Source organism: Ixodes scapularis, unplaced genomic scaffold, assembly GCF_016920785.2.
Source record: "Ixodes scapularis isolate PalLabHiFi unplaced genomic scaffold, ASM1692078v2 PGA_scaffold9__187_contigs__length_104089568, whole genome shotgun sequence".
Taxonomy (NCBI): Eukaryota; Metazoa; Arthropoda; class Arachnida; order Ixodida; family Ixodidae; genus Ixodes; species Ixodes scapularis.
The window spans coordinates 46,511,529-46,537,298 of record NW_024609884.1 but is presented as its reverse complement, the minus strand read 5'-3'; the positions used below and the strand labels follow the sequence as shown (position 1 = coordinate 46,537,298).

The following is a 25,770-nucleotide window of genomic DNA, read 5'->3' as shown; positions in this document are numbered from 1 at the left end:
CGATGGAATTCGAACCACTATACGCATAGCCATGCTTTTGAGCCTTTGCTACGTGAGAAAAAGTATCGAGTATTTGCCATGTTTTATACGACAGATCATTGCCAACACTGGACACACCGCCCGAACTGAAGATAGCGGCAGATTTTCGTCAGTGAAGCCAGAGCCATCTCTCAATGTGGCGTTCCTATAATCATAATGGTTCCTTCTCCCGCAGACGAGGTGAGCGTCCCGTATTTTCCCCTATCAAAGTATATTTCCAGGGACACGCATGAAGACAAAAGTCGCAGCAAAAGTCGCATCATCGTCGAAAAAAATATATTTTTTAATAATGTACAGGTACAAGCATTCAGTAAAGGCGAGCGAATCCCTCGGTCTGCTGAGAAGTTGAGCAGAACGCCGTCGGCTCAGGGGAACAGGTCGATGCCTCCGGGGAGCGTCTCGAGACCGCACTCCTTCCTCCAGTCGTCGGGGATGTACGGCTTGGCCAGATCCTTGAAGGTGGTCAGCGAGCAGCGGAAGCCCTCACAGCCCGGAATCTCGAGCCTGTACGGCTTGCGAGTCGTGTCGTTCTTGAAGAGCATTTGGATGAAGAAGTTGCCGTTGGCATCCTCGTGCAGTTCCGTAATGACCGCGGTAGACGACGGGACGGCCAGCTGGTTGAAGACTCCAAAGGCGGACGTGAAGGCGGCAATGGCCACGTCGTGCTGCGAGGGTCAAGACATTGTTCTTTTTATTTCGCGAAGAAAGCCGATTTGCGGTCATGCGCGTCAGAAAACAGGGAACTGAGTAATCGTCCGCCGTAAGCAATAGCAGAAACACGATCGCCGTAATCTGTCTAAGAGTTGTGATTTGCCAAACACCTCCTGGATATTTTTAAAACAATAATGGAAATAAATTAAGAAGACATAAACGCAGCAGGAGCCGGTAATGTGCGCATTCATAAGCAATAACAACTCAAGAAAAGAAGGGCGTGACTTATGATGTTCCCACTTCTTGCTTCCCTATTTATTGATACCAGAACCTTATTGAGTGTAAAGCACCCGCGAAAGATAGGCGAATGGAAAACAACTTCAGTACACAACCAACAATCAACCGACTCCCTGCTATCTTGCTTTGCTTTATTACCTCATGTGGATTACCTCGTGGCTTACTAAAGCATTTGGCGTTTATATGATCAAAAACGAAGGCAGAAGGTGTGTTAAGAAATTCCATGTTCTGTTTCAGGTATCCTCGACTAATCGTGCGCTAGATGACAAAAATGGCGAATGGTGAGACAGGCTCATCCTGCCCTTCATGCAACGAGAAACAGGCGAGGTATCAATTTCTCGATAGGCTCAAATGCATTGAAAACTTTTGACTGCGGTTACAATTAGTGGGATACTTCGAGGGGGCAGCGCCGTCGACTGCGCTCCATATCGACGCGGGCCTCTTTCCGCACTCCGGCAAAAAATACCCCATTGACGTCACGCAGCTGATGTCACATCGCTCGACACGACTTTGACGTCACGCCGCGCGTCACGTCACCTGTTACCTGGCGTCAGCAGACACCATGACGTGACATTGTCATGTCAAGTCACGTTGTAGAGTGACACCACGGGACTTAATGACGTCGGGTGACACTGCGTGTCACGTGATGCGATGACGTCATGTGACACCGTGAGATCGCGTGACATTCAGACGTCACGTGACACGATGATGGCACGTAGAAACATAAGCAGATAATGGAAACAAGAAAAACAATGCGTTTTCACAGATTATGCAGGAAAGCTTTTCAGGCAATAAAATCACTAAAGTTAGTTGAGACAGCGAAAACACGGGCGTTAAAGGAGCGACGCAACGATTTTTGTAATTTGCGCAAATACCGCTTAAAACGGATCCCTAACGTTAATGACCTATGAAACACGCGTTCGTTTTTCACCCCACGCAATAGAAGTCCCAGAAAAAAATTAACGAAAAACGAGCAGCGTTCACCCCCTCAACTCGCAGCCAGAACAAGCGGTCACGTGATCTGGAGCCGATTATATGCCGCCAGTGTTGATCATAGCCACGCGCTGGGGTTGGCAAAGCGCAGGACACGCGCTGAGTTCCAGACATTGTTATGGCTCGGCTGTTGTCGTCGTTGCAGCGATTGGACACGGGCCACTACCCGAATGCTTCTCGAGCTAGCAATTATCACGAGCCCAAGTCGAGTGCCCACGCAATGCTCGGGTCCAATCTATGAACCGCATTCAAATATCGTCACTTGGGTGTACTGCGATCCCCGAGTTACGTCATCAAATTTTGCAAAGGAGAGATTGAATGAAAATGATCGCTTTTGTCCTTGAAATTACACCGCAACAAAGGAGTTTCTTGGCCAGTGGCGTTGCGTGTGAGTATCCTTGAGTCCCACTAGTGCCAGTAAGCTCGTGTCAAGTGAAAAACATTCAAATTGAATATCGTTGCACCGCTCCTTTAAATTAGGTGGAGCTGCACGCTTGAGACTTGAGTGCGCGATTTTGCAAGTGTTCTTTAGTGACCACTTAGCGGTATTAGTTTGTGTCCAATAACATTGCGCGAGTCGTTCAGGTATCCACACCAACGACTGGGGACGGTTTATGCATTCACATGCAGTTTCGTAGTTCCCTGGATTTCAAACTGAATTTCAAACTTGGGCGCGCGATTTTCGAAATGTTGTTCAGTTACCGCAAAGCTGTCCTAGTTTGTGTCCAATAAAATTGTTTAACATGTTCACGAAATGCTTTCTACTTAACACACCCTCATTGGTTCCAAAACGCTATGGAATTTTTGTCCGGTCTGTTACTCGGTTTAATGCGAAACGGCCTATGCGGACTGTTTGGTGCGCGCTCGCACCTTTACCGTTCATTCAGTCCATCTGCTCCGAAATAACACCTTAGAGGCTCCGACGTCACGCCTCAGCTGTCGCTCTGTTTCACCTTAGGGGATGTGTAAGTGGCCCGACCATTTCCTCTTCATAACTATACACATTACTTCTACTTGTATTCTGCGCTCGCACGATAATGGGCTAGCAAGCGCACTCAGAACGAGTTTCTATAGTTTATCGCTTCAAGTCAAACATCTACGCCTGCCTTTTTTTTTTGTAATTAAATATATTTTCGCATCTGGTAAACGCTCTCTCCCTACCGTTACTATTACAGTTTTCAATAAAATTAATGACGTCTAACAATTCTTTGTAATGCCTAATTAGAGCACAGCTCTTGAGGAGGAGGAGGGGAGAGCACGGAGAGGAAGGTATACTCCTCCTCCCCCTTCGTACCCTTCCTTCCTCCTCTCCTGCTCCCCTCCCATTCAGCGGGAAATTTTCGCACAATTTCCCGTTAAGTTAAGCAAAAATTTCCCCGCTAAATTTACCAAGGAATTTACAAACATTTTCCCGCTAAATTTAGTGGGGAAATTAAACAACGATTTTCCCGCTAAATTTCGCGGGGAAAATGAATTGGTGTTGAGGTCACGTGACGTCAATTTCCGCGCTCAATTTAACAAAAAAAATTTCCCCGTTAAATTTAGCAAATTTCCCGCCAAATTTAAAGAAAATTTCCCCGCTAAATTTAGCGGGTAACTTTAACCCTCGAGACGTCAGACATGACGTCACGTGTGACGTCCATCGGGGAAACGTCCCATAATGAAACGTGGGGTTACGCCGACACCGCTCAACTCGGAGACGGGAGCCTGAGATCTGCGCTCTAAAACACTTGTGCACAAACTTAACAACTGCTTGTTAACGTGCAATAGCTCTGGCCTTCCACGTCGCCATTGCGCATACATCGCACGGTTACATTCCCTTCAAATATTAAGACAGGTCTCGCTTCATACATACCGAATTCAAATCTCACATCTTGCCAGTTTAGTTTCACTATGGTTTCATTGTTCCGGCATAATATCTTGTAATTGATAAACGTGCTGCGCTGCGAACTTCGCAGCGCAGCACGTCTATCAATGTACAACCGACTAGCCCAAACCTAAGTCCAAGGTCTATTAATTTATCTTATAATACTGACTGAATAATGCACGTTAAAGGTCCTAGGGTAGCAGCCGCACTGCACCGGTCGAATCACTTATATACAGTACATGGCGACACCAGACGTCACTTTAAGGCGGACTTTTTTTTTTTTTCTTCTTGTTTGCATGTTCATATACTCCGAGGTCCACACCTCTCCCAGCAATTTTTTGAACAAAAAAACATGGAAACTAAACAAACACATTCTAACTTTCATATCAATGTGTATAATTCGGCAATTCGTTTTAGTACCATCTATTCAAATGTTCACATTTGGTACAGGAAAACCTTCAAAACAGTGATACAGGTAAAAAAAAAAAATACGGCGAGTGTGGTTGAGTTTACAAGAAAAAAAGAAATGGCCGTCACACCTATTTCAAATCGGAAGTCAATGGTGGGTGCGTACCGTATTCAGTCTGCAGCGATAGACGTTCGAGCCTAACATTACTGTTATCACGGCGAAAATTGTAGTAGGGATAAACATAAAATTGGACGGCGACGGTCAACTGACACGAAGAAGAGGTGATGTTTAAAAAAGACAGTCTCAAAATTTCTTCTCTGAGAAAGCGTCCGCCTTTCTCGTAGCCTAGGCATTAATAAAATGAAATGGTAACGATTCGACGATGTTATTTATTGCGAGACAGCACCACATTTCTTTCGTACAATAAATATTTCTAACTGCCTTTCTGCGTGTGATTGTCTGAGTTACTTTTTCTTCTCGTTATTTCACAAAAAAAAAAAAAAAAACGTTTATTTCCTAGCGCAAACGTAGGTCCCGGAAATGGCCTCTAAAAAGACGGTGCTCCCTCTCTGGTATGCGCGGAACGGAAATGACAAAAGAGGCGCATACGTACCGCTGCGTACATGTACAGCTTCACGTTGGAGTTGCCGTCTTTAACTTGATCGGCATGCCTCACGATATCTCGAATGAGAAGACCTGCAACAGAGAGATTGACAATGTAATTGTGTCACGCAAGTGTGAAATGTCAATATATATAATGATCGGTTCGTGCGCGCGATTCGGCTGCGTTCACTGGAACTGCAACGCCAGCAACCTGGAGGCATCGGGATACCCATGCGTGGCAACCAACACGAGGAGTGACTGCGATAAACAATCATCAACCGAGAAGACGCGCGCCCGTGTTCTTCGCGAGCTGTGATTGGTCGGTCGCAAGCGACGTGACTGGACAGCCTTCCTTTTAGGTTGCTTGCGTCGTGGCGTAAGACGTGCAATTGCGCGGTCGCTAACGACGCTCTCGTAAAGAACGCACTCAACACGCATGTCTGAACTAAGCAGCTATAAGGCTCAACTCCGTGGAACGAACATGCGGCTAACAAACTGAGAAGTTAGTCCGGCAGCGTTCGTTCTGTGCGCGGCGTTGGAACAGTGGCTGTTGAGCCACGCGCAGACCAAACGTGCCGCCGGGCGAAGTTCGTCACTTGTTCGCCGCACATTCGCTCCCTGGAGTGTAGCCATTGGGCTATTTTGTCACACCATGTTTCGTCATCTCCTAACTTTTAGAATATGGAGTACGTGAACGGCTGCCTACCGGCTCGGGCAATTATCTTTGGCTGGTACTTTACCGACTTTTTGAAGCACGTCATTTCATTTGTTATTTTGCGCAGGATCAGCGCCACCTCATAAAAATCATTGAGGCACCCTCGTCTAGACCAGCGCTAACGGTTTTCACGCCTACGACATGAGTGAAAGCACGTAACATGTCCAGCAGCTACGTTGTTCGGAAAAAATTACTGGCTGTGCATACCCAATACCGGACAACCAGCTTCCGAATGCCCAGTTCGAAATATTGTGGTGACGCCAGGTACATTGCACAAATAAGTTGGTCCTCTACGTCTCACCACTGGTCACCTGTGCCACTAACTAGAGGCAACCAACTGGATTAAATACACTAATACGTTTACAAATATCTGTAATGCAAAACTAGAGCGCAGCTTTTGAAGAGGAGGAGGGGAGGACACGGAGGGGAGGGCATGCCCCTCCCCTTCCTCTCCTTCTCCTCCTCCTCCTTTCCTGCTCCTCTCCTCCTGCCGCTGAATTTCTTCATGGGTAACGTGACACGAAGTCGTGACGTTATTTTAAACGCTAAATTTATTGGGGAATCTGAATTGGTGTTGGGGTTACGTGGCGTCAAACACCCTGATAAAATTTCAGGGTATTTTCAGGACGCCGCTTAGCCCGGAAACGGGCGCCTTAGAGCTGCGCTCTAATATGATGCCAAAATCGCTGCTGCCGCTACGCTGATTCTCGACGAAGTGCGTTAGCATTCAGCGCAGGAGTTCCGACTCGGCGAAGGTCGGGAATTCCAACCTCGCAACGGTCCGCATACTGTTGTGTTCGGAGGGCCAGTATGTTCTCCCGGACGTCGGCGGTTTCGGATGCAGCCACCACAGCTTCCCTCGATCGTCGCCCTACGGTCCGCACACTGTTTTTTTCGAAGAGCCAATCTTCACTTCCCGGTTTATGGCGGTTTCGCGCAAACGGCGTCGTCGCTGCACCTCGGTTTTACGTTGTCGCGTATACGTTGTGCCACCGCCACGGCCGCTCGGTCCCCTCCTGTTCCGCTCCCACGGCGCGTCATTGTAAGCGTGCCCGGAGACTCGTTCCATCTTGTGAGAGAAAGAGTGGACGTAACGAGCGAAGGAACGGAGCGAAAGAGAACGGCGGGAACCGCGCATCGGCCTCATGAAACCAGTTCAGTCCAGCTCAGTCTGGTTCAAACCACGACCGTCCAAACGAAAGACGGCTGCATATACCGGAGCAATAAATGCGAACGCATCTAAAAAAATAAGTTTACCACACAAGAAGGTGACGTCCCACGCCTCTGAGCACAGACTATATACCCCTTTTACCGTTAAACTGACAGAGTGGTGTAACGCTCGCCGGATCAATCAGTCACTTGTCATTCATGGCGTGTGAGCATACGCATAGAGCGTGATCAGGTGGTGCGAAACCGACGGTTGACTGATTAAACGAGCTCTCCTCGCCTTACTGTCAAATTAGGGGAGAGCATAGAATGGAAAGTTCCTACAGAGATCACCTTCCTCAAACCCGCTTACGAACTGGAACGAATGCACGGTTCCCCTGACTCACCGGCACGGAACTTGTTGTACGTGGGACTTTTGTAGTTGAGGATGGTGGTGTACTTGGCCACCTTTGTCATGTTTCCCCACAGTGGCAGGGCCCAGTCAGGAATCTTGAGGCCACGACTCCTCTGTTTTGGGGCGCGTGTAAAGAAGATTTTAGAGGTACGTACCTAGCATTAGTAAAATTGAGAGAGTAAACATAATTCTAGTAGATCTAGTATCAATAGATTTATTTACGGAAACACAGGAACGTCAGCCAGCGGTGTGTCACCTCGTGAAAAAAAGACATTTCCCTGTTTCGTTCCCGTCATCACAAAAAAGTTGGTATTCGACGACGACACCCACGGTCGCACTGAAAGGGACTATGTGTGTTTTGCGCAATGACATTTCAAGAAGAAACAACGCGAAACGTTGTTGCAATATTCAACAGCTCTTGGTCTTCCGTCGGAATCCAGGAGAGCAATGGGGGCGGCAACAACTTTCCGTGTAGCGGTAAGCTACCTTAGATCGACAGAGTTATGCGTTGCGCTCCTCACGTCGACAGAAGATGCCGGGGGCTTCCTTAGAGCACAATGGCTCATTCGACATGAGCTAAGATCTTAGTTCATAAATCACGCAAAATCCGCACAGCTCAGCCGCAGGTCACAAATCACGCAGTGAATGACACTTCTTTCCTATTATATTCATTAAACTCCAACTCAGGATGCTTTAGCAAACCATTTTTTTCTCGGCTATTCGAAATGTATTTTCTTTATTTTTTTTTTTTTTTTTTTATGCCTGGCATACTGCATGAAAACACTTCCGTATTTTCCGGATTCGCAAACCGTACGTGTTTAAATGTTCGAATTTCACGCGGTGCGGAGTGTACAAGGATTTTTTTTTTCAGATTAATCATTACGACCATTAATTATCTGTCATTATCAAAATATGTCATGTCTCGTGACAGAGTTTGGTAATGACAAATTATGTTAATTTTTTTTTTTTTTTTGCAGAGACAAGCCAGTCAAGTAGGCATTTTTCAAGGTACGTTGTGTATGATTTTTTTTTTTTACGCACGGAACACATTGGGGAGGTGCGAACTGTTCAACGGGTTCGACTATGCACCCGGTACAAGGTCCGCACTATCTATGCGGGCTATCTAAGGAAAACTTTTTTTTTTTCGCCAAAAAGTGCTTTTTGATTACTTAAAATCGAGTACAAATTTTAAAAAAAATGCGATACATTGTAGTGTGAATACCCGTCATAATATACAGCTCGTCTTTCTGACTCTATGCGTATATCTCAGCACACTTAACCTGAAATGCTAACATCTTAAAAGAATTGTGAACACCTTGTTTTTTTACGCTGTTGCACCTTCTTTTGATTTAAACAAACCACGATAATAGCAAACACTGGTAGGAAATACTCGAAAAGGAACTTCCGAGTCCGACAGCCGACGTTTTATTTCAGAGCACAAGATTCTCACTGGTCACCAGCTTAAATAAGGAATAAGAATGTCGCATTTATGGGATCAGAGTCAGGGCGAACACGAATAGCTCAGATAAAACAATGGATCCACCAAGGTGTGACTTGCTTGAAATACCACGAACTGCGTCCGTACCTCAAACAATCAACGCCCTCGTGATACCATTGACCCTTGACCTCATTTCCCTTGACCCTCCCACTCAATCTCTCCACCTATGCCCAACCTGAACGCCTCCATTCCGGTCTCCGCAACACAAAGTGAAGGAATCGTACACTGGGTAGTCCCTTCTCAGTGGTCCTTAGGACGTCGCTCATAGCCCTCCTGGCTTTGCGACGCAAGGCCCCATATTTTGTTTCTTCTTTTCGTTACCTTAACCTCTCACACGCCACGGACCATGAGTAGTCTATAAACATGTTACCAATGACGGTGTGGTACCCTGTATAATGGAACATCGCCTGTCCGTCTGAGGCTTCTCGAAGGCGCCTTCTCAAGTTCCACTTGCTTTTTTTTTTCAAGCTTTTTTTGATTAGAAAATATACTGACCTCAATTGTGAGCGTGTCCAGCAGGTCACGAACACTGACCCAATCATTCATCTTCTTGCCGGATAATTCCTGGAGGGTCCTCATTAGATTCTAAGGAGGCAAATGATCGTCAGTCTAGAAATCCCTACTGGCTACCGAAAACAACGTGCGATTACCACATTCTCGCGCTAAACTTACAGCGTTGCTGTTCAACACTTCAGCACCCTCGGGGGACTGACGAATACGGTCAAGTTCTTCCTCGGCCTTGGGACAGATAGCGTCCTCGTATAGCATCTAGGGGGAAAGGAAAACAAGCAACGTATCTAAACTGGTCTCGGAAAAGCCTCGGTCGAAAGAGTGTCGAGTGTTTAGCAGGGCCAAACTAACGCCATCCAAGTCAACAGGCATGGTCTGAATGGGAACCGGCTGCCAGTCCACTTCGCTGTTCCAGACTTTCTTGCCACGCGGAGGGTAGAGACCGGCGAGGTTTGTTTGGATGCTTTCCAGACACCGTTCCCGACCGGAGCTCCTGGCCTTCATCTGGTTACGAGAAGGAAAAAGAGACTCTGAGCAAGCTTCTTAAGACAAGTAAATAAATAAGCGTAAGACCCATCTCGCTCACGTTTCGAAGTGCACGTGATTCTCATTAACCATCAAATACTGCGCCAAGTCGTTTTTATACGAAACCTCTCTCTTGATGGGTAAGCTGGCATACCTGACATCGATCTTTGGTTATCTATGTGTTCTTACACAAATATTACCGCGAGTTCTTTCAAGATAAAAGAAGAAAGAACTCATTATTAAACAATATAAGAATATGATATAGTGAGTTTATTTCGTGCGTCTGTGCACGTGCGTCTATTTTACTAGCAGCAAACTTTAATGCGAGTCTCACTCTCTGCAAGGATTACTACAGCAGACATCGAGTGTTGTAGAAAATCAAGTTCTCACCCAGCATTTTGTTTTACTTTGGAATCACACTAAAGAAAATCAAAAAGGCTCGAGAACCGAACCCATTCAATGCGTTTCTCGAATATTAAATCATCACGGGGCCCACTGTTCAGCTGACGGAGGTAACCAGATTATGCATGTTGCTGGATAAAGAAAGAAAACATCAAGCAACTAAGTGTTCACCTACCTCATTGGGATCGTATGAAAGAAAATCTTCATACTTGACCCTAAGGTACCTCCCCAGGTTGTACTGGTCATTCTTTCCTTTCTGAAACATACAAATGAAAAAAAATACTTCAATTCACCGTGAGTCAAAACAACACAAAACACTTATGAAGTACTATACTACCACTGTTTTGTGTTGCATAAACCCCATAGGGTAATGAGGAAACCCCAGCTTATTGTGAAATGCCGAGAATCTGCCCATTCCACAATAAGCGCCCACCCCCAAATTTTGTGACATTGGGGAAAAAAATACGTATCTCTACATATTGTTCACCTAAGAAGTGTCCATCCCCTAGTTTTACATGATTATCTCCAAATTTTGAGCGGGTGCTTGCTCGCGATTTTACGGTAGTGGTTTCCCAATGAGCTTGCGGGGCTTACAAAAGGTTTCCCTGCAATGCTCGTGGCCCGCCCACGCTAGTCCAGAAAACATGAGAAACAAACGAAGCACCGTGGTGCTCGTGCTCTACAAGTAGATTGGCCTTGCGAAAGATGCTGCCAATCAGGGTCAAATAAAAAGGGCAGCGACTTTGACTCTTTTTTTAATTCTCTCAGCATCGCTAACATACTCGCCCTGCGCCTGTACCTCAAACTGTAAGTTCGCTCATTCATTGTTAACGAACTCTAACAGACGACTAAGGTAGAGATGATCTCAGTCGAGCTAATATATTATGTGAAGAGATAAACCTCAGTAAAAAGCGCAAGTAAGGTTTACCTCAACCACTGAAGATATAACAATAGTTCAAGTAAAGTATATCTTTGCTACTCAAGATGAATCAATAAAGTTTAAGCAACGCGTATATTTAGCACTAAAGATTTGCGTTGTCCTACAGCCATTAAACAAACTACGCTTCAGAGTAACGACACGTCAGCCAACTTTTTACTAATTAAAATGATAGTTGCCTGTTATTTAATGTTTTATCTGGAATCGCAAAAAAAAAAACACTTCTTCGTTCTCAAAACAAATGTTTAAACAGTTTGGGACAGAGCAAAACGATATTGCCTGAGTTTCCTTTCACCGTATCTAAGGATGAGGAAGTCGCATCTTCGAATCACAGCTATCGCCGATTGCGCCCACTCTTCACTGGGCAAGAAAATGGCCATGCCCACAAGAGAATCTGTGAATGGAGTGCCCATACTCTAAGCGTAGTGGCTCTAGTAAAGCGGATATCTCCGATGAAGATTCGTTTGTTGCTATACAAACGGAACGAAAGGATTTGAATTACAAATCAGGGATACGTTATCCTAACTTTTCCTCCGAAAACCTACTGCACACAAACAATAACGAGTTTTACGCAGTGCTGTGCGGAACGGCGTTCCGAGGAACGTTGCAGGAAAGGGAAAAAAAACATTTAGTCGAATTATTTTTTGCAATTTTACCCAAATTTAATAAGGTTTTTTTTTTTTTTTACGATTATTTTAATCTCCGATTTTAGTTGATGGGAAAGCGTCCAAGAGATAGTAGAAAACAAAGAAATGGAAAAAAATGTGGTTGTAGAGACTCGACACGTAGTTCGATGTAAACATTTTCACTAGCTCGCTTTATTTTATTTAGGAATTATCCAGCACAATGCTTCATTAAACCAGACGATTGAAACGTTAATGTAGCGACCCGTTCCAACCTTAAAAATGTAACAGGAACTTTTGAGCTGCTGGAAATTGTAGCGGGAAACTCGATGCAAGATCGAAAAGGAACGAGAAACCAGCTTTTCTTCCTCTTTTGAAGGAATGTGTGCGACGCTGGTTTTATGGCAAGGACTCGTTTTACGGTAGATACGTTATTGGTAAGAAACTGTGCTCTATAAAGTGATGATACACCAATACTGATCTTGCGAGACTATAAGAAAGTAGCATTCAACACTATTAATTGTTTTTGGCAGTTATCACGAGGTCGTAGCTTTCGTGGGTCCATTAACGGAAGGAGCTATCTGCATCACCTCGAGAATGTCTCATCCCATGAGCGTCTCAAACGCGCAACGATGCGTGGTGGCGCACGCACGTTGCGCGTTTGAGACACGGGGGGGGGGGGGGGGGGGGGGGGGGGGGGGGGGCAGAAGTGCCCGCGCGGAGATGCGCTCCCATACGAAACCGAAACACAGAAACGCGTCCAAATCGAGCATTTTGTTCGAAACGCCGTAAAATGCTGCGCGTGTGTTATATAATTGTAATGTGAGTATATCTAGAAGATTACGATGATGCCCAGCAAGATTACAATAAAAACTATACTTTTAAAATAAGTAATTGACAATTTAATTACTCAAAATTATTTAGCTAAACAAGCAGATTGAACTATAATAGTTTTCCTTAATGGGCCCTTTGACACAGACCACCACGACATCAGCCTTTTTTCTGTGCGATGCGTACGTAGTTTTCGCAGGAACGAATTTGTCCGCGCTTCCGGAAACACATGTACACTTCACTGAGGCACCCAATCATGTTTTTGTTGTTGCTGGACTGTCTCAGAAAGTTATTCCCGAGAATAGAAGCATTGAAAGGACTAAATGTGACTTATTAATCCGACGATAAATATAAAGATTTAAAAAAGTACACTGCCGCAGATCGGATGAACAGTAGGCGTATTTTCGAGTACCGTCCTCCCGTGTTGGTCTCAAGCGGTTATGTGAATTTCATAGTCAAATTTAATTATGAAAATAAATATATATGTAATTATTGACTGAAGATATGACAACAGAAATGAATGACCGATCACTTTAAAGATATACATTATAAGTGAATGCCACCTCAAATTATCAGAAAGATGCTGTGCAAATCTTTTTCGGCGTTTTTACCATCGATAGGCACGTGTATCAGTGAGAAAGCCTGAGATTTATTTTAAAGCTCATTTAAATAACTATGCGTTCATGATAAATAAATAACTTTTCAAACATATAGAAGTCTGTTATTGACTTTTTTATGTGATAAACAGCAATGTTATGTGTCCGTGAGCTGGGCAAGAATGAAATACACAAACAGGGGCCCGTGGCGAAACTATGACGATTACGCATGCAGACTTCAAGAAAGCGACCAATTAAGTAGCTGCCATATCGAGTATAGAGCATAAAATACTACTTCGTTCTATTTAACAAAATGTTTTCAATTAGCAAGGGTGATGCTTATTTGGAAATTGAATTAACCGGCACTCTGTCAAGAAGAAACCTCAGCATGCATCACTCTAAAAAAAGCCCGTGCGCCTACTTTCTCGCACAACACTCGGGAAGCCAATCACCGCAACTTACGGAGGCAGCTCAGCAAATGACGACGTCGAAACATATGTTTAGACCAAAAAACGCAGTCCGAGTTATGACATTAAGCAATGCAAGCGTGACGTTTTGCATTGCTTAATGTCACAACTCAGACTGCGGTTTAGGTCTAAATATATGTTTCGGCATCGCCATTCGGTGAACTGCTTCCGTAAGTTGCGCTGATTGCCTCTCCAAGTGTTGCGCGGGAAAGTAGTCGCACGGGCTTTTTTTAGGGTGTGCCGGTTATCCCAGCGAGTTTATCCCTGAATAAGAAAATGTTCACTTGGGTACGCGCTATTTTAGGCCAGCTTCGATCTGAGTACGAAAGAGCGTACAGGTTATAGTGAAGAATTTAGACCACTCCTTTCTGCATGATTCTTCGCATACATCACTGTGGGTAAGGAAAACACACTCTAAAAAAAGCCCGTGCGTATGCTTTCCCGCACAACACTCGGAAAGCCAATCACCGCAACTTACGGAGACAGATCAGCGAATGACGATGCCGAAACATATGTTTAGACCAAAAAGCGCAGTCTGAGTTGTGACACTAAGCAATGCAAGCGTGACGTTTCGCATTGCTTAATGTCACAACTCAGACTGCGTTTTTTTGTCTAAACATATGTTTCGGCATTGTCATTCGCTGAGCTGCCTCTGCAAGTTGCGGTGATTGGCTCTCCTAGCGGTGTGCGGGGAAAGTAGACACACGGGATTTTTCTGAGTTAAGGTTGTCTACGTAACACTGCTTGCCTGAATGAAACCCGAGAGGATGCTTCGAAATTTTATAGTACAAAAACAACTTATAACAGTGAAGCCCTCACAAAAATTATCAATAAGTTTCAATTGAGTTTCTGATGTATTGTTATATAATAAATAAGAAATTCAATTGAAGCTCATTTATCAATTTTGTAAAGGCATTTTCCCGCCCACAGTAACTTTCCGGGAAAAGGCATTGGGGAACGCGCTGTAAAACTTGAACCACACGAGCGCGACGTGGAGCTAAGTGACAATTCAAGGCCAAAAAAAAAAACATCAAACCGAGAAAGTGGTTTGAGTATTCAAGATGTCGCGAAACAGTTCTTAGGTAAAAGAGGAATTTAGCAGAATAAGAACCGCTTCAAAAACAAAATTATAATTGGAATCACCATCCGTACCGTTCTATCTACACCAAATGTCTGCCAAGGCTGTATTCCCACAGCAGAGTTTTTAAATATGCATGCATTTGTTTTATAAAAACCAACACAATATGTCATTTTTATTCCACTGTTACATTCATAGGTTTGTACAATAGAAGCGGAAAAATAAAACAGTTCTCCAAAGTTATCACAATATAAGCAGTCATCCCAAGAAGTGTAAACCACTGCTATTCGTGGTTTGTTTCCTCTAGACATCATTGATAAATTGACGGCACAGCACGGCAGAAATCTGCATTGTTTTCAAGTTTTCCTTTCCTTGTGTGTGATAAAGGACGCAACTCGAGAACAATTTGTTATTTCCAGATTACTTCTTTACGACCTCAAGAACTTGACGTAACTCTCAGACCTTGATACCCAGGGTGGCGTATTTGCATTAAAACTAAAAGTAAAAAAAAAAAAAAAAAAAAACTAATCTAAGCCTTGCAAATACGTGACGGCGGGCGTAGCCAAGAATCACTCTGGAAGTTAATCCCGAACCACAACTAAGAAACAAACGGTACGTAAATCGAATCACGATGGACTGAAGCGAATGCGTGCGCACCTTCGTTGCAATCAGCGGACAAGCCTGCTCGAAAGCGTATCGTCATGGCTCGTTCCCAACATTTCCTTGGCTCACTCGCGTGAGGACTGCAATGACGTCACGCATGTTTGGCAAACAGTAGGCTAATCCAAAGCCCCTAAGTAAGCGACGCTTCAGAGCGACGACACTCCAGCCGTTCTTAGTGCCTAAAATCATTGTTGCCAGCTATCTGAAGCACTATTCTAAATCGCTGGAAACGGTTTTCCGTCCGCCAGAAATGTTAAGACCGTTCGAGAGACAGCAAACCGATATCGTCCGAGCTCCCTGATCCCGTGTTCAAAGATCAGAAAGTCGCATTTTCCAGTCGTAACGATCATCGATTGCACCCGCTCTGCATTAAGAACCGAATTGACGTCGTTCAGAAGAAAACAGGGGAATAAAGTGCCGGTACTTCAGGGGTATTTAGTGGCTCTATAGGCTAATCTGGTCGGATAACTGAAAGATACAGCCGTTCGCGACGTGTATATGAGCCCAGCTGGCAAGTAGCGCCAGCTACGTCGTCACATGAAACGAACGAAGTACTCTCCCAGTCCAACTGCACAAAGTGTAGTAAAAGTTGAAGTATACGCAGCGAATTTCTCAACGATTTGAGGGTGTTCCCATTGCTGCCAGCAGTAGCGTTGCAACGTGCGACGACACGTTTTCATCCGCTAGCTGAACTTTCGCGACACGCACACGATGACTCAATAAATCTACAGATCGTGTGCGAAGGAGTTTTTCTTTTTTTTTTCTTTTTGCAACAAAAGCGAGAGAGGTTTTGAAATTGCTTTCGACATATTCAGGAACGCCGTGGAAAGGTTTTATTAGAAATTAAAAAAAAAAAAAGAATTATGTATAAATAGATGTATATATATATATATATAAATAGATATATGTTTTATGACGTCGCAAACAAGGGCCGCGATTCTTTCGGGAGCAGTTTGCCGCTGTCAAAAGCAGCCGCATATTGAGCCCGAGAAGAAGCAGGGCGTGCAGTCGACAATAATCATACTCTCAAGTAACGCGGAGCTCGCGCCGTGTGCACGCGGCAAGCGAAGAAACCCCGTTCCGGAGCGGAGTTTCATTCCCAACTGAGTGGATCTAAGTTATGTTGCAAGGAACGCAAGGAGTAATTCATTAGTCCCCCGCCCCGCCCGCCCCCTCCCCCCGTAATCTTATAGGCAATCCTAAAATGGCGACTTCCTGACGGCGAACAATAAAACGTACGAGGAATCAATACAAAGGTGATGAACGGTTCGGAAAGCAAGCTACGTTTATTCTGCAGTTGCAGCACCTGCGAATGGTAGTGTGGCCATTCGTGACCGAGAGGTTCGACCGCCACCCTCGATAAGCTGAGGCCAAGAATCGCGAAGAATCGCGCTATAACCGCGCTATATTATATACCGTTTGCCTATAGTATAGCGCAGCAAAGTCTCTACCGGCGGGAGGTCAAAGTTGTTCGAGGCGCTGATTCAGCCTGTGCGTAGGACGTGCGGTGAAGGCAGCTTTCTATAAGCCAACGACTCGTGCTCCTCGCCTCGCGAAGCGTTCAATCGCAATACAAGAGTAGGGAACATGACTCGATTTTTAATGTTGCATTAATTTTCCCACTGTTTCGTTTTTTCAATGCATAATTTCATTCTTATTCAAGACGTCGGTCTGGCTGACCGGCTCCAAGCAACTGTCCCGTTAGTAATAAAAGTAATTAGTCGTTAGTTTATACAGCGGGAGGTTTGTCTGCCAGAACATGCCGACATTGTTACCCTCGGTAGATGAGAGATGTAGCCAGTGCGGTACAGCCGCTAGCCGAGGGTCTTTAACGTGCATCACGCAGTAGTGATGCACGACCGCACGCCGGTACGATGCTCATCCAGATCGAAACGGGCAGGGGTGGGGATGGAACCCAGGATCCCTGGGTTCTGCAGCGAGAGCTTTCGCTCCACGTGCTCCGACCTGGGACCCTAATCTGGACACTTGACAGTATGTTCAAACAAAATCGTGTTAGTATTTAACAAGATAAAGAGCAGTTTGAAAATGGTAATTTGCTCGCAGTTTTTTTTTTTTTTTTTTTTAATTTCGTAATGAATTTATGGTCGCCTCTTTATACCTGTACAATCAAGGTGACAGCTTTTTGCGTTCCTTCTTTTTTTTTTTTGCTTTTTTTTTTAAATGGTTAATTTTAAAGCGCACCTATAATAACGATAATAAAACTGTGATTTTGCTGGGTGTTTTTATTTCTAGAAAAGCATAATCGTAATTATCAGTCCAAAAATAAAATTAAAAAGTAATAGCGAGAGCTTTATTTTTTAATGGTGTTTTTTTATGTATAAAGTTTTCCTGTTTTTATTTTGAGAGTTTGTTCGGATATAACCAAGGACAGTAATACTATTTTAGAAGTAACGGTATTGCACGTGTTTATTCCTTGTGTTAAAAATAATTAAAAAAAAAAAAACACTGGATGTACCGATTGTCCATCGTGTCACCCTTCTTTAGATAATTCAACGTACCAGAACGTTAAAACAAAACATTTCTTTCAATGGTTACTAGATTTACTACATCTTTTCTATTGAAGGGTGCGATGTATTGGCATGACACCGACAGCAGCCGTAGGTGAGCAGGAGCTAAGATTGTTCTCTTAGCAGGGTAAAAAAAAATCACGAAAAAAGAATTTATTTGTTTTAAATTGAAATATCGTATTTAAAACACTGTTGCTATAAAACAGCAATTTTTTTAATCCCAAGGTGTATTTTCAAACGTGCCAGATTGATTGATCAATCAATACGATCACTGAAAAGAACGCGGTAGAAAAAATCTTGTAAATTTAAAGTAAAGTTTATTTAGCAACTTTTTATTGAGTGAACTCCGCCCTAGCAAAAGGAAAACATCTTTCATTCTTTTTACAAAGTGAAAAGGCTTTATTTGCGTGTATGTATATATTTTTTCGCGTTTTTATTTCTTTGCAATAGGGCCTTACTTTTCTAGTTTTTGTTCCTTTCGCGTTCTTATTGACTTGCAATATGACGTCACTTAACTGACAAACGAAGCGGAAGGTAGAAAGGAGGCTCAACGTTCCAATTTGCTCAGAAGACCACTGCATTCTGCTCCTGTTCAGGCCCATATAAACATTTCTTACTCAATGCTTCTTCGATTTCAAAAAAAAAAAAAAAAGAACATGGAAAGCATTAAGTCCTGGTCAAACGACAAATAAATATACCTTTTTTTTTTTTCGGGGGGAGAGGGGAGATTATATTTGTCGGAGAGGTTTTATGTAAATCATCATGGTAAAACTGGTACGATTTAGATCGGGATTTAAATCGTGAACTTAAATCACGATTTATATCATCTCGATTTTGATTCTCCACCCTGTCTCTCGGCCGTCTTAACCATTGTCCATTAGTCAAAATCAATGTAGTCACTGACACTAAATGCGATACAGAGTGTGTATAAAAAATAAAAATAAATAAAATGAGTTGAGACAAGGATTTGATTGCTATGTTTCGTAACCCGCTCGCCTACTTTCTCTCCTTAAAATAAGTCGAAGTTTATTTTCCAAGTAGAGTGTGCCATACAAGGCGGCTGAAAGTCAAGCGAAGATATTATCTAAGGTTTCCCTTTTTTGTTTTTCTTTAATTCAGTTCACCGAGTGTTTTATGTTCCGCTTAACTTCAAGTCCGTCCGCAGCCGAGGCTATGCGAAGTGCAAGTTCGTCCGCTTCTAGCGCACCTTACGAAAGTGTGGTGTAGTGACGTCCGAACGCCGAGCTCTTATTGGTTGAAGAAAAATAGTGGGTAGACCTCAAAGCAGCTAGCCTCGAGGTCTGCCTCCTCTCCTTTCAACCAAAGCCAATCAGAGCGCGGCGTCGTTCTGACGTCACCGCAAGAAGCAGACGAATTGTTCTCCGCATAGGATCCTCGGGACCCAATCAAGCAGCGCCAAGAGTGCATTGTTACGGCGTTCGTTTTCTTTGCAAGCGCTTTTTTTTTTCTATCACCAATAAACCCAATCACGCACTAAAAAACAAAGAAAGACAAAGGATTACAGCGTTTGTAATGTGCGTGATAGGTGGCTTCATCGATGATAGCGGACGGACAAAGACGACAAGCGCCGTGACGATGCACTTTTGGCCCACTGCTTGATTGGCTGCCGACGATCGCGTAGCCTCGGCTGAAGCTCGGACCTATAAGTGGAACTGAGTATAGCTGAGCTGGGTCCCCGCGTTTTCTATGGGTCATCGCGAACCCGGTTGAAACACAGCGACCATAGGAAAACAATGTCTACAAACTAAAGGGAGAAAAAAATTTAAAAAAAAAAAGACTTCCTGATCAATTTAAAGTCCCATCCCAGTTTTCTTTCTTTCTTTTTTTCTTCTAAACATTCGACAAAGAGAGAGAGAGGACGCCCGTCAATCGCGACACTTACGGGTGCACGTCCATGAAAGAACCAAGAGGACGAGGGTGTTTTTTGGAGGCAAGCCCAGCTCGTATGCAAAAGGCCCGGTCAGCCCGAACGGGCCAAGGCGAGCCTATCACTTTCCATCGCACAGTGCTGCGCGCCGCTCCACGGTGTCTCAGTCGGCTTCATATGACGCGACACCATAAACCAAGCCCGGGAAGGTTAATGGACGCATGAAAAATTGCGCTCCTCCTTACGCGCCACTGAAATATAATGCCGGGCAATTTTCAAAACGAGCAGCCCTGACCGTGGTCGAGAAATAAAAGTGATTTATGCCCTCGGACCTCCCCCTCTCCCAAAGTTACGAAGCACAAATTACGCTGAAACCATACGCACGACGCGGAAGGAGAAGCGAACAAAATGGGCAGAAAGAAAACAGGAAAAAAAAAAAAAGCGAGGTGGTGCTAGTGGTGCGAGGCATCGGAGTAAATATACGACACGTCCGTGAGGTAGATTCATCATTGCTGCGGCTTCTAGAGCAAAGTGGAGTAAGTATTCCTCTGTCATACATTTTAATTGTGTATTATCTCGGCGCGCTTGAGCGACGCGCCTACTGGAATGAAGAGGTGCCGTCTAAAAAACTCAACCCTCGTGGCCTTCGCTTATAAGTAAATAAAATAACCTCAAGAAGTATTGAAATGACTAGCCCCCGACATCTTCATCGCTTTTACATAAGCGTTTGATGTTTGAATAGATCAAACGGAGCAATGAGAAGTTACGCACTCGCTCATTCAGGTAGACATGAAAGCGGACGAAGCGCCGTCTTTCCATTTCTAGTATTCCCGAAGAAGAAAAAAAGGGCGGAAAAATGTATTTAAATCTGCTCTTTAATCTGCTCTTTTCTACATCCTTTATAAATGCTAGGAGGCCGTCCCTTCGTCACAGGCTCCCTCTCCTCCTTGTAGGGTGCGAGCGTTGTGCTCTGCTCCCTTATATACGGGCGAAGCAGAGTGACGTCCGGTATATCACCAAAATATAACTCCTCTTATTGCCACAATAGATTGTGGACAAAACAAAATTGAAAGAGCGAAAGTCGTGGTAAGCATCCGACAAATAGTTTAATATAAAATACTCCGAATTTTCTTTGGGATTTTTTTCCTTTTTTAAACGCAATTACGAGAGTCTCCAAAATGCCTTAAGCAAGTCTCGTTGTCATCACCTTCACGAGAGTGACTTTTCAAATGTCGAGGTTGGCTGCCTCGGGCTACTGCTTGAATGTTCGGCTGGCGATTCCAAGCGTTCTTTTGACCTTAGTTAATAGTCTGGTAGAGCGCAGAAAGCTTGATTAGTGGGTGTGCATCTAACTTTTTTTTCTTTTCTAGACCTAGGCAATTAAGCCTCGTTTTTTTTTATTTACTTTAAATTGAGTAGCCTAACTCTTATTTTAGGTGATCAGAAGGGTTGCCGAAAAATTACACGAGCACACTGAAGACTGCTTACGTGAAGGAAGGCGAAAAAAGCCAGTCAAGGACTATGTCTAGGACGACTTCTGGGACGACCTTAAGGACGACGTCTAGGACGACGTCGAAAACGATGCCTAGAGGAAGACGTCTAGGAAGACGTCGATAACGACGCCTAAAGGAGGACACTTAGGGAGGCTGTGGCGTATTTGCGTGGGCGGCCACGTTTGCCTGCGGAAGCCGCCGTATATGAAGACGCTGCTGCCGATGTCGAGGCCATAGATGTTGGTTGCGGTCACCTCACAGTCCATCGCACAAAGCACACAACGAGCAGAAATGAAGTGAGAAGGGCACCTTTTGCACACGGCGCTCCGGATGTGATATCACGCTGATGACGTATGATGACGCTTGATGGCATCACACTGATGCCGTTTGGTGACGTATTTCTATGGCCATCACAACGCCGACTACGCCGCTTGTTTTTCACGTACTGTCACAAGTGAGGTCGTCCTAGAGGTCTAAGACAACTTCTAGGACGACCGCAAGGACGACGCCAAGGACACCTTGAGCATACGATTGAGTGGCGCGTGCCGCGCAATCGCGTTTTTATGGCCATTTACTTCGATTTTTCTCTCAATGGGACAAGTAATGCTTTCGCCTTAAAAATACCACAGTAATGCGGTAATTTAATGCCAAGCAGAAGTGATGTATACAATTCCCACGGGATGCGGGTTATCGCACGCTGGTCAAAGGGACTTTCGTGCATAACAATGAAGATAACTTAAAAAGGATGGTAAAGAAGCCGATTCGAATCACCAGCGTTAGACGCGGAGGTACGGCCTCTGAAGGGGGGCCCTGGGCTTCACAGGAGGGGGGCCCTGTTGTGAAGTCTCCTCTTTTGTTCGCTGAAATGTTCCACCCTTCTGTTTGTGGGGCGTTTCACTGTGTATAGAGAAGACTATCGTAAAAATAAAACTGCAGCTGGGTTTTAATATTTTCTTGCGGTTGTACTCTTTTCCTTTTCCCTAGTCTCGTGATTTTTTTCAACAAAACACACTTTCCTCTTGTTTTTTTTTTTTTTTTCTTTTTTTCTACGGGAGTCTTTTAGTACCCCCCCCCCCCACCCCCCAACGTGAAAACGCGGTAACTCTGTCGCCGTGTTTTCAAACGTGTTCGCATGTTTTAGGAACTCAACTCTTTGTTTTTATCAAATAGCAAAGAGCTGCTATCGATGTTGTTGCACGCGACTTGTGAGATGAGAGTGCTATGAAGCGCCATGATAGAAGAAAGGAAACGCATTCTTAGTACTTCGTGGTAATTGTTGTTTCGTTGTTGTTGAAACTACGCCTTTTATGCACGTAGACAGTAACTGAAAATGTGTTATTACATATTTTCCTATAATCAACGGTAACTAGCACTTTTCGCTATCTCAGAATTTTTAGAAAACAAACTGAGTTTATGGTCTGAGCTCGGATTTCCCCAGATTACTCAGAAGAATCAGTGGACAGTTTTCGAGTGTACGGAGGCAGCACAGACTTCACACTCGTTAAATGGCTACCTTCTTACGAGACTGACAGTTACACGGCAGCTTGCTGCGATGATTACACTCATGAAGTCATTTCCAATTTCCGTACATTATGCATCCCTCCCTCACAAAAAAAAAAAAAAAAAAAAAAAAAAAAAAAAAAAAAAAAACCTTATGAATGAGTACGTACGTGCGTAATGTGACCAAGTCCCTCGGGGAAGTCACTGGGACTGTTGGGGTCCTTGGGGTAGAGTGACGTCGGCGTGCGATCACCGTGGCGATACACCTGGGAAGAAAAATAGTTACTTGCACTCACTCAATCACTTTATCGCCCCCCCCCCCCCCTTTTCACATCGCTTTCAACTTCCTCAAACCATGACGGATACGAAGTACAGCGCTCCAGCAACGAACAGCCGTCAAACAATTGGACAAATAAAAAACCGCTGACAACTTTTATTTATATATATATATATATATATATATATATATATAGTAACAAAAACTAAACAGCGAGAGATTTCTCATGCGAAGTAATCTGAATTGTAAAGAAAGCTGCTCGAAGAGACGTACTGCGTTACTGAGACCTGGAACAAGGTTTAGCGAGAGCGAGCGGTGAGGAAATTCGAGGAAAGCCGTCTCCGAGCCTAGCGGGGGAAGAAGAGGCTGTCCAGGCGCCGATGTGATGGACTCACGACTCGCGCGTGTTGGGAGCCACAATAGACGCGACCCGAGCACGCACCGTCGGAAGCCGCCGCCAACGTGGCCGCAATGGCACGAGGCGGCGGCGGCGACAAAGACCAGGCGCGGCCCGACGAACGCGCGAAGCACAGCCGCCTTTCAACGTGCTGAACGCGTGATATACGAGCGCGGGGCGCTGGGGCGGCCAGCGCTCGCGGTGGGGCTTCGTGAATCAGGCCATCCCGCAAGGTGGACTACCGCCACTATTTTATAGGCTCATGCATAACATCGCGCAAAATTCTCCCCCCGCGGGAAAGACGGACAGCTAGCTCGTCGATCCGCTGTACACGAGAACGATCGAGCACAACGCGCTGGGAGGTGTCATCCCAGGTCCGTGAAGTGTTTTACCTCCGCGCGTTTTCCTTTTCCTTCTGCTTATTTGTTTTTGCCCACCTATGCGGGCACTCAGTTCTGTGGAGCGTTGCTTGCCAGGATTGCTCGAAGCGACGCGTCGGTACGCTTTGTTCTAGCTGCGTTTCCGACGTATTCGGTTGAGCAATCAAGCGACTAGAAGGTACGGTTTTTTGTTTTGGTTTTATTGTTTTTTTTTCCTCTGCGTCGTGAGTGCAACCTGTAGCGGCTTATGCGGCGTGATTCACGCGGCGCGGGATTGAGCGTAATTAAGAGTGACGGCTCTGAACGAGGCACGGGGTCACACAAAACAAGCTTTCGGGAACCGTGTTCGAAGCTACAGCGCATTAAGCTTACCGCGTCCCAGAACAGAAGAACACACACATAAAAAAAAAAAAGGCACGCTGGAAAGCTGAGTTGTTTGTCCCGCCCGACATAAAGCTTGGCCGTGAACGTGATTCGGGATTGTCCCGAAGTGTCTTCTCGGCTTACCTGCATCGTGCAACTCTCAGGTAACGGGTTGAAATTTCGGGAGAATAGCTCTCGCAATATTGAAGTGCGATTTGGAGGCGTAGGACAGACAGTACATTTGTTTTATTGATTCTACCGCAGCTCAAACATAAATTGTAAGGGAACACTGTTTGTTTTTTTTTTTTTTGTTTTTTTTTTCAATCAAATATACCATTGAGTAACAAAAGCACCATAAACGCGTCGCATATTTCAACAGCCAAATTTATCTACGGAGCAACGGTGCAAAACATTGCAGAGTTCGAGAATTGCAACACATATGTGTCCGGAATAGAAATTTCGATTTGAAGCAGGCAGTTTGCAAAAGAATAGAGAAACATACGATGAACGGAAACAATCGCTGCGAATAAGTGAGAATAACAAACATCTATCCACCAAAATAAATAGCGCAAAACACGACATAAAAACCAACATGCTGTCGCAGTGTCATACACCGGATGTTTCTCTCGCTCGAGAGAGTGCAAGAACCAAATTCTAAAACCTTGCGCTGCTTACTGAATCAACGTCCGCTTCAAGGATTGGTTTCTCCATGCAGCAATGCAATCAAACTAACTGACCTGTTTTTCCTATTCATCACACACATTGCAAGGGAGAAACGCCTCCAGTACTACAGTACGCGAGAGCGACATCAAGCTCATCAAATATTCACATTTGCCAAGGTGCCCTAACAGCGCAATTAAGCGCCCGCGACCAAGCAGGTGTACTGAAGGCAAGGTCGTCTAACTTACGACGTGCAGTTGACGTAGGCTGCTGGATTCGGCGCACTGCTCGATGCTGCGGGAAGCCACACCGGCCACCAAGACCGAAAACCACGCGAGCCACAGCTTCATGGCAGTGATGATGGGGAACGAATAAGCCAGCTCGGGCGCGCTGTCGCAGCTTTTGAAGGACTCGCGCCTCAAGGCCACCGTGATAGCAGCCGATGCGCCCAGCCACTGGCGAGGCTCGTCCGCGAGTGCACGGCCGGCATCCGCCAATCCCGTTCGCGAGGTCTCGCATACTCCCCGGTTAGTGGCACATGAAGGACCCTAATCGCCGGGCCGAATCCCCCAGATTAGGGCCCAGTGTGGAGAGCAGAGAGGTCTCCAGTTGCCTAAAGCCGCAAACGCGACCGACCATGACTGGCAGCTATAAGAGTCTCACATGGCCAATTAAGTCTCGCTTTAAACTAGTACTCATGGCAAGGTCAAACGAGCAGAGCGACAGCTGGCATGAAAACATGTTTTTTTGTTTCAAACGCAACGCGCTAATGTTTCGTTGGTTTTTTTTTTTTTTTTTTTCTTTCCTTGTATTTGTTTTTTCTCTCTCCGATAATAAACGTGGGAAGGCTGCGTATACGTCGTGCGTCAATGCTTTATTTCTTTACAAATAAATAAATAAATATATCGGGTAGGCGTCTAAAGCAAATTTCTTCAAATATGTACTTCGATATGGCTCGTTCTTGAACGAATCACAAAGTACGGTATTGCCTAAATTAATACCGTTACATTATTTTTAAC

The 25,770-nt window shown here is 44.8% G+C and overlaps 1 protein-coding gene across 1 annotated transcript; it reads right to left on the bottom strand.

Annotated features, from left to right (window-relative positions):
* Nucleotides 1-300: 300 nt before the first annotated feature.
* On the bottom strand, nucleotides 301-25,125 carry LOC8028036 (testicular acid phosphatase homolog). Its single transcript, XM_002410276.5, has 9 exons — nucleotides 25,000-25,125; nucleotides 22,845-22,940; nucleotides 10,246-10,326; nucleotides 9,495-9,647; nucleotides 9,306-9,401; nucleotides 9,129-9,218; nucleotides 7,128-7,248; nucleotides 4,870-4,952; nucleotides 301-704 (listed from the first exon to the last, which is right to left on the bottom strand). Exons 1-9 carry the CDS (start codon nucleotides 25,099-25,101, stop codon nucleotides 405-407), a joined length of 1,122 nt encoding a protein of 373 aa, XP_002410320.1. The 5' UTR covers nucleotides 25,102-25,125; the 3' UTR covers nucleotides 301-404.
* Between the last annotated feature and the right edge of the window lie 645 nt (nucleotides 25,126-25,770).

What these genes read in the sequence shown, in the direction of transcription:
- LOC8028036 (XM_002410276.5), bottom strand. Translation starts at nt 25,101, where the DNA reads ATGAAGCTGTGGCTCGCGTGGTTTTCGGTCTTGGTGGCCGGTGTGGCT. An exon ending in GACTTGGTCACATTACGCAC is followed by an intron (nt 10,327 to 22,844) that starts GTACGTACTCAT and finishes TGTATGTTTCAG; the next exon opens with AAAGGAAAGAATGACCAGTA. An exon ending in AAGTGTTGAACAGCAACGCT is followed by an intron (nt 9,219 to 9,305) that starts GTAAGTTTAGCG and finishes TTGCCTCCTTAG; the next exon opens with AATCTAATGAGGACCCTCCA.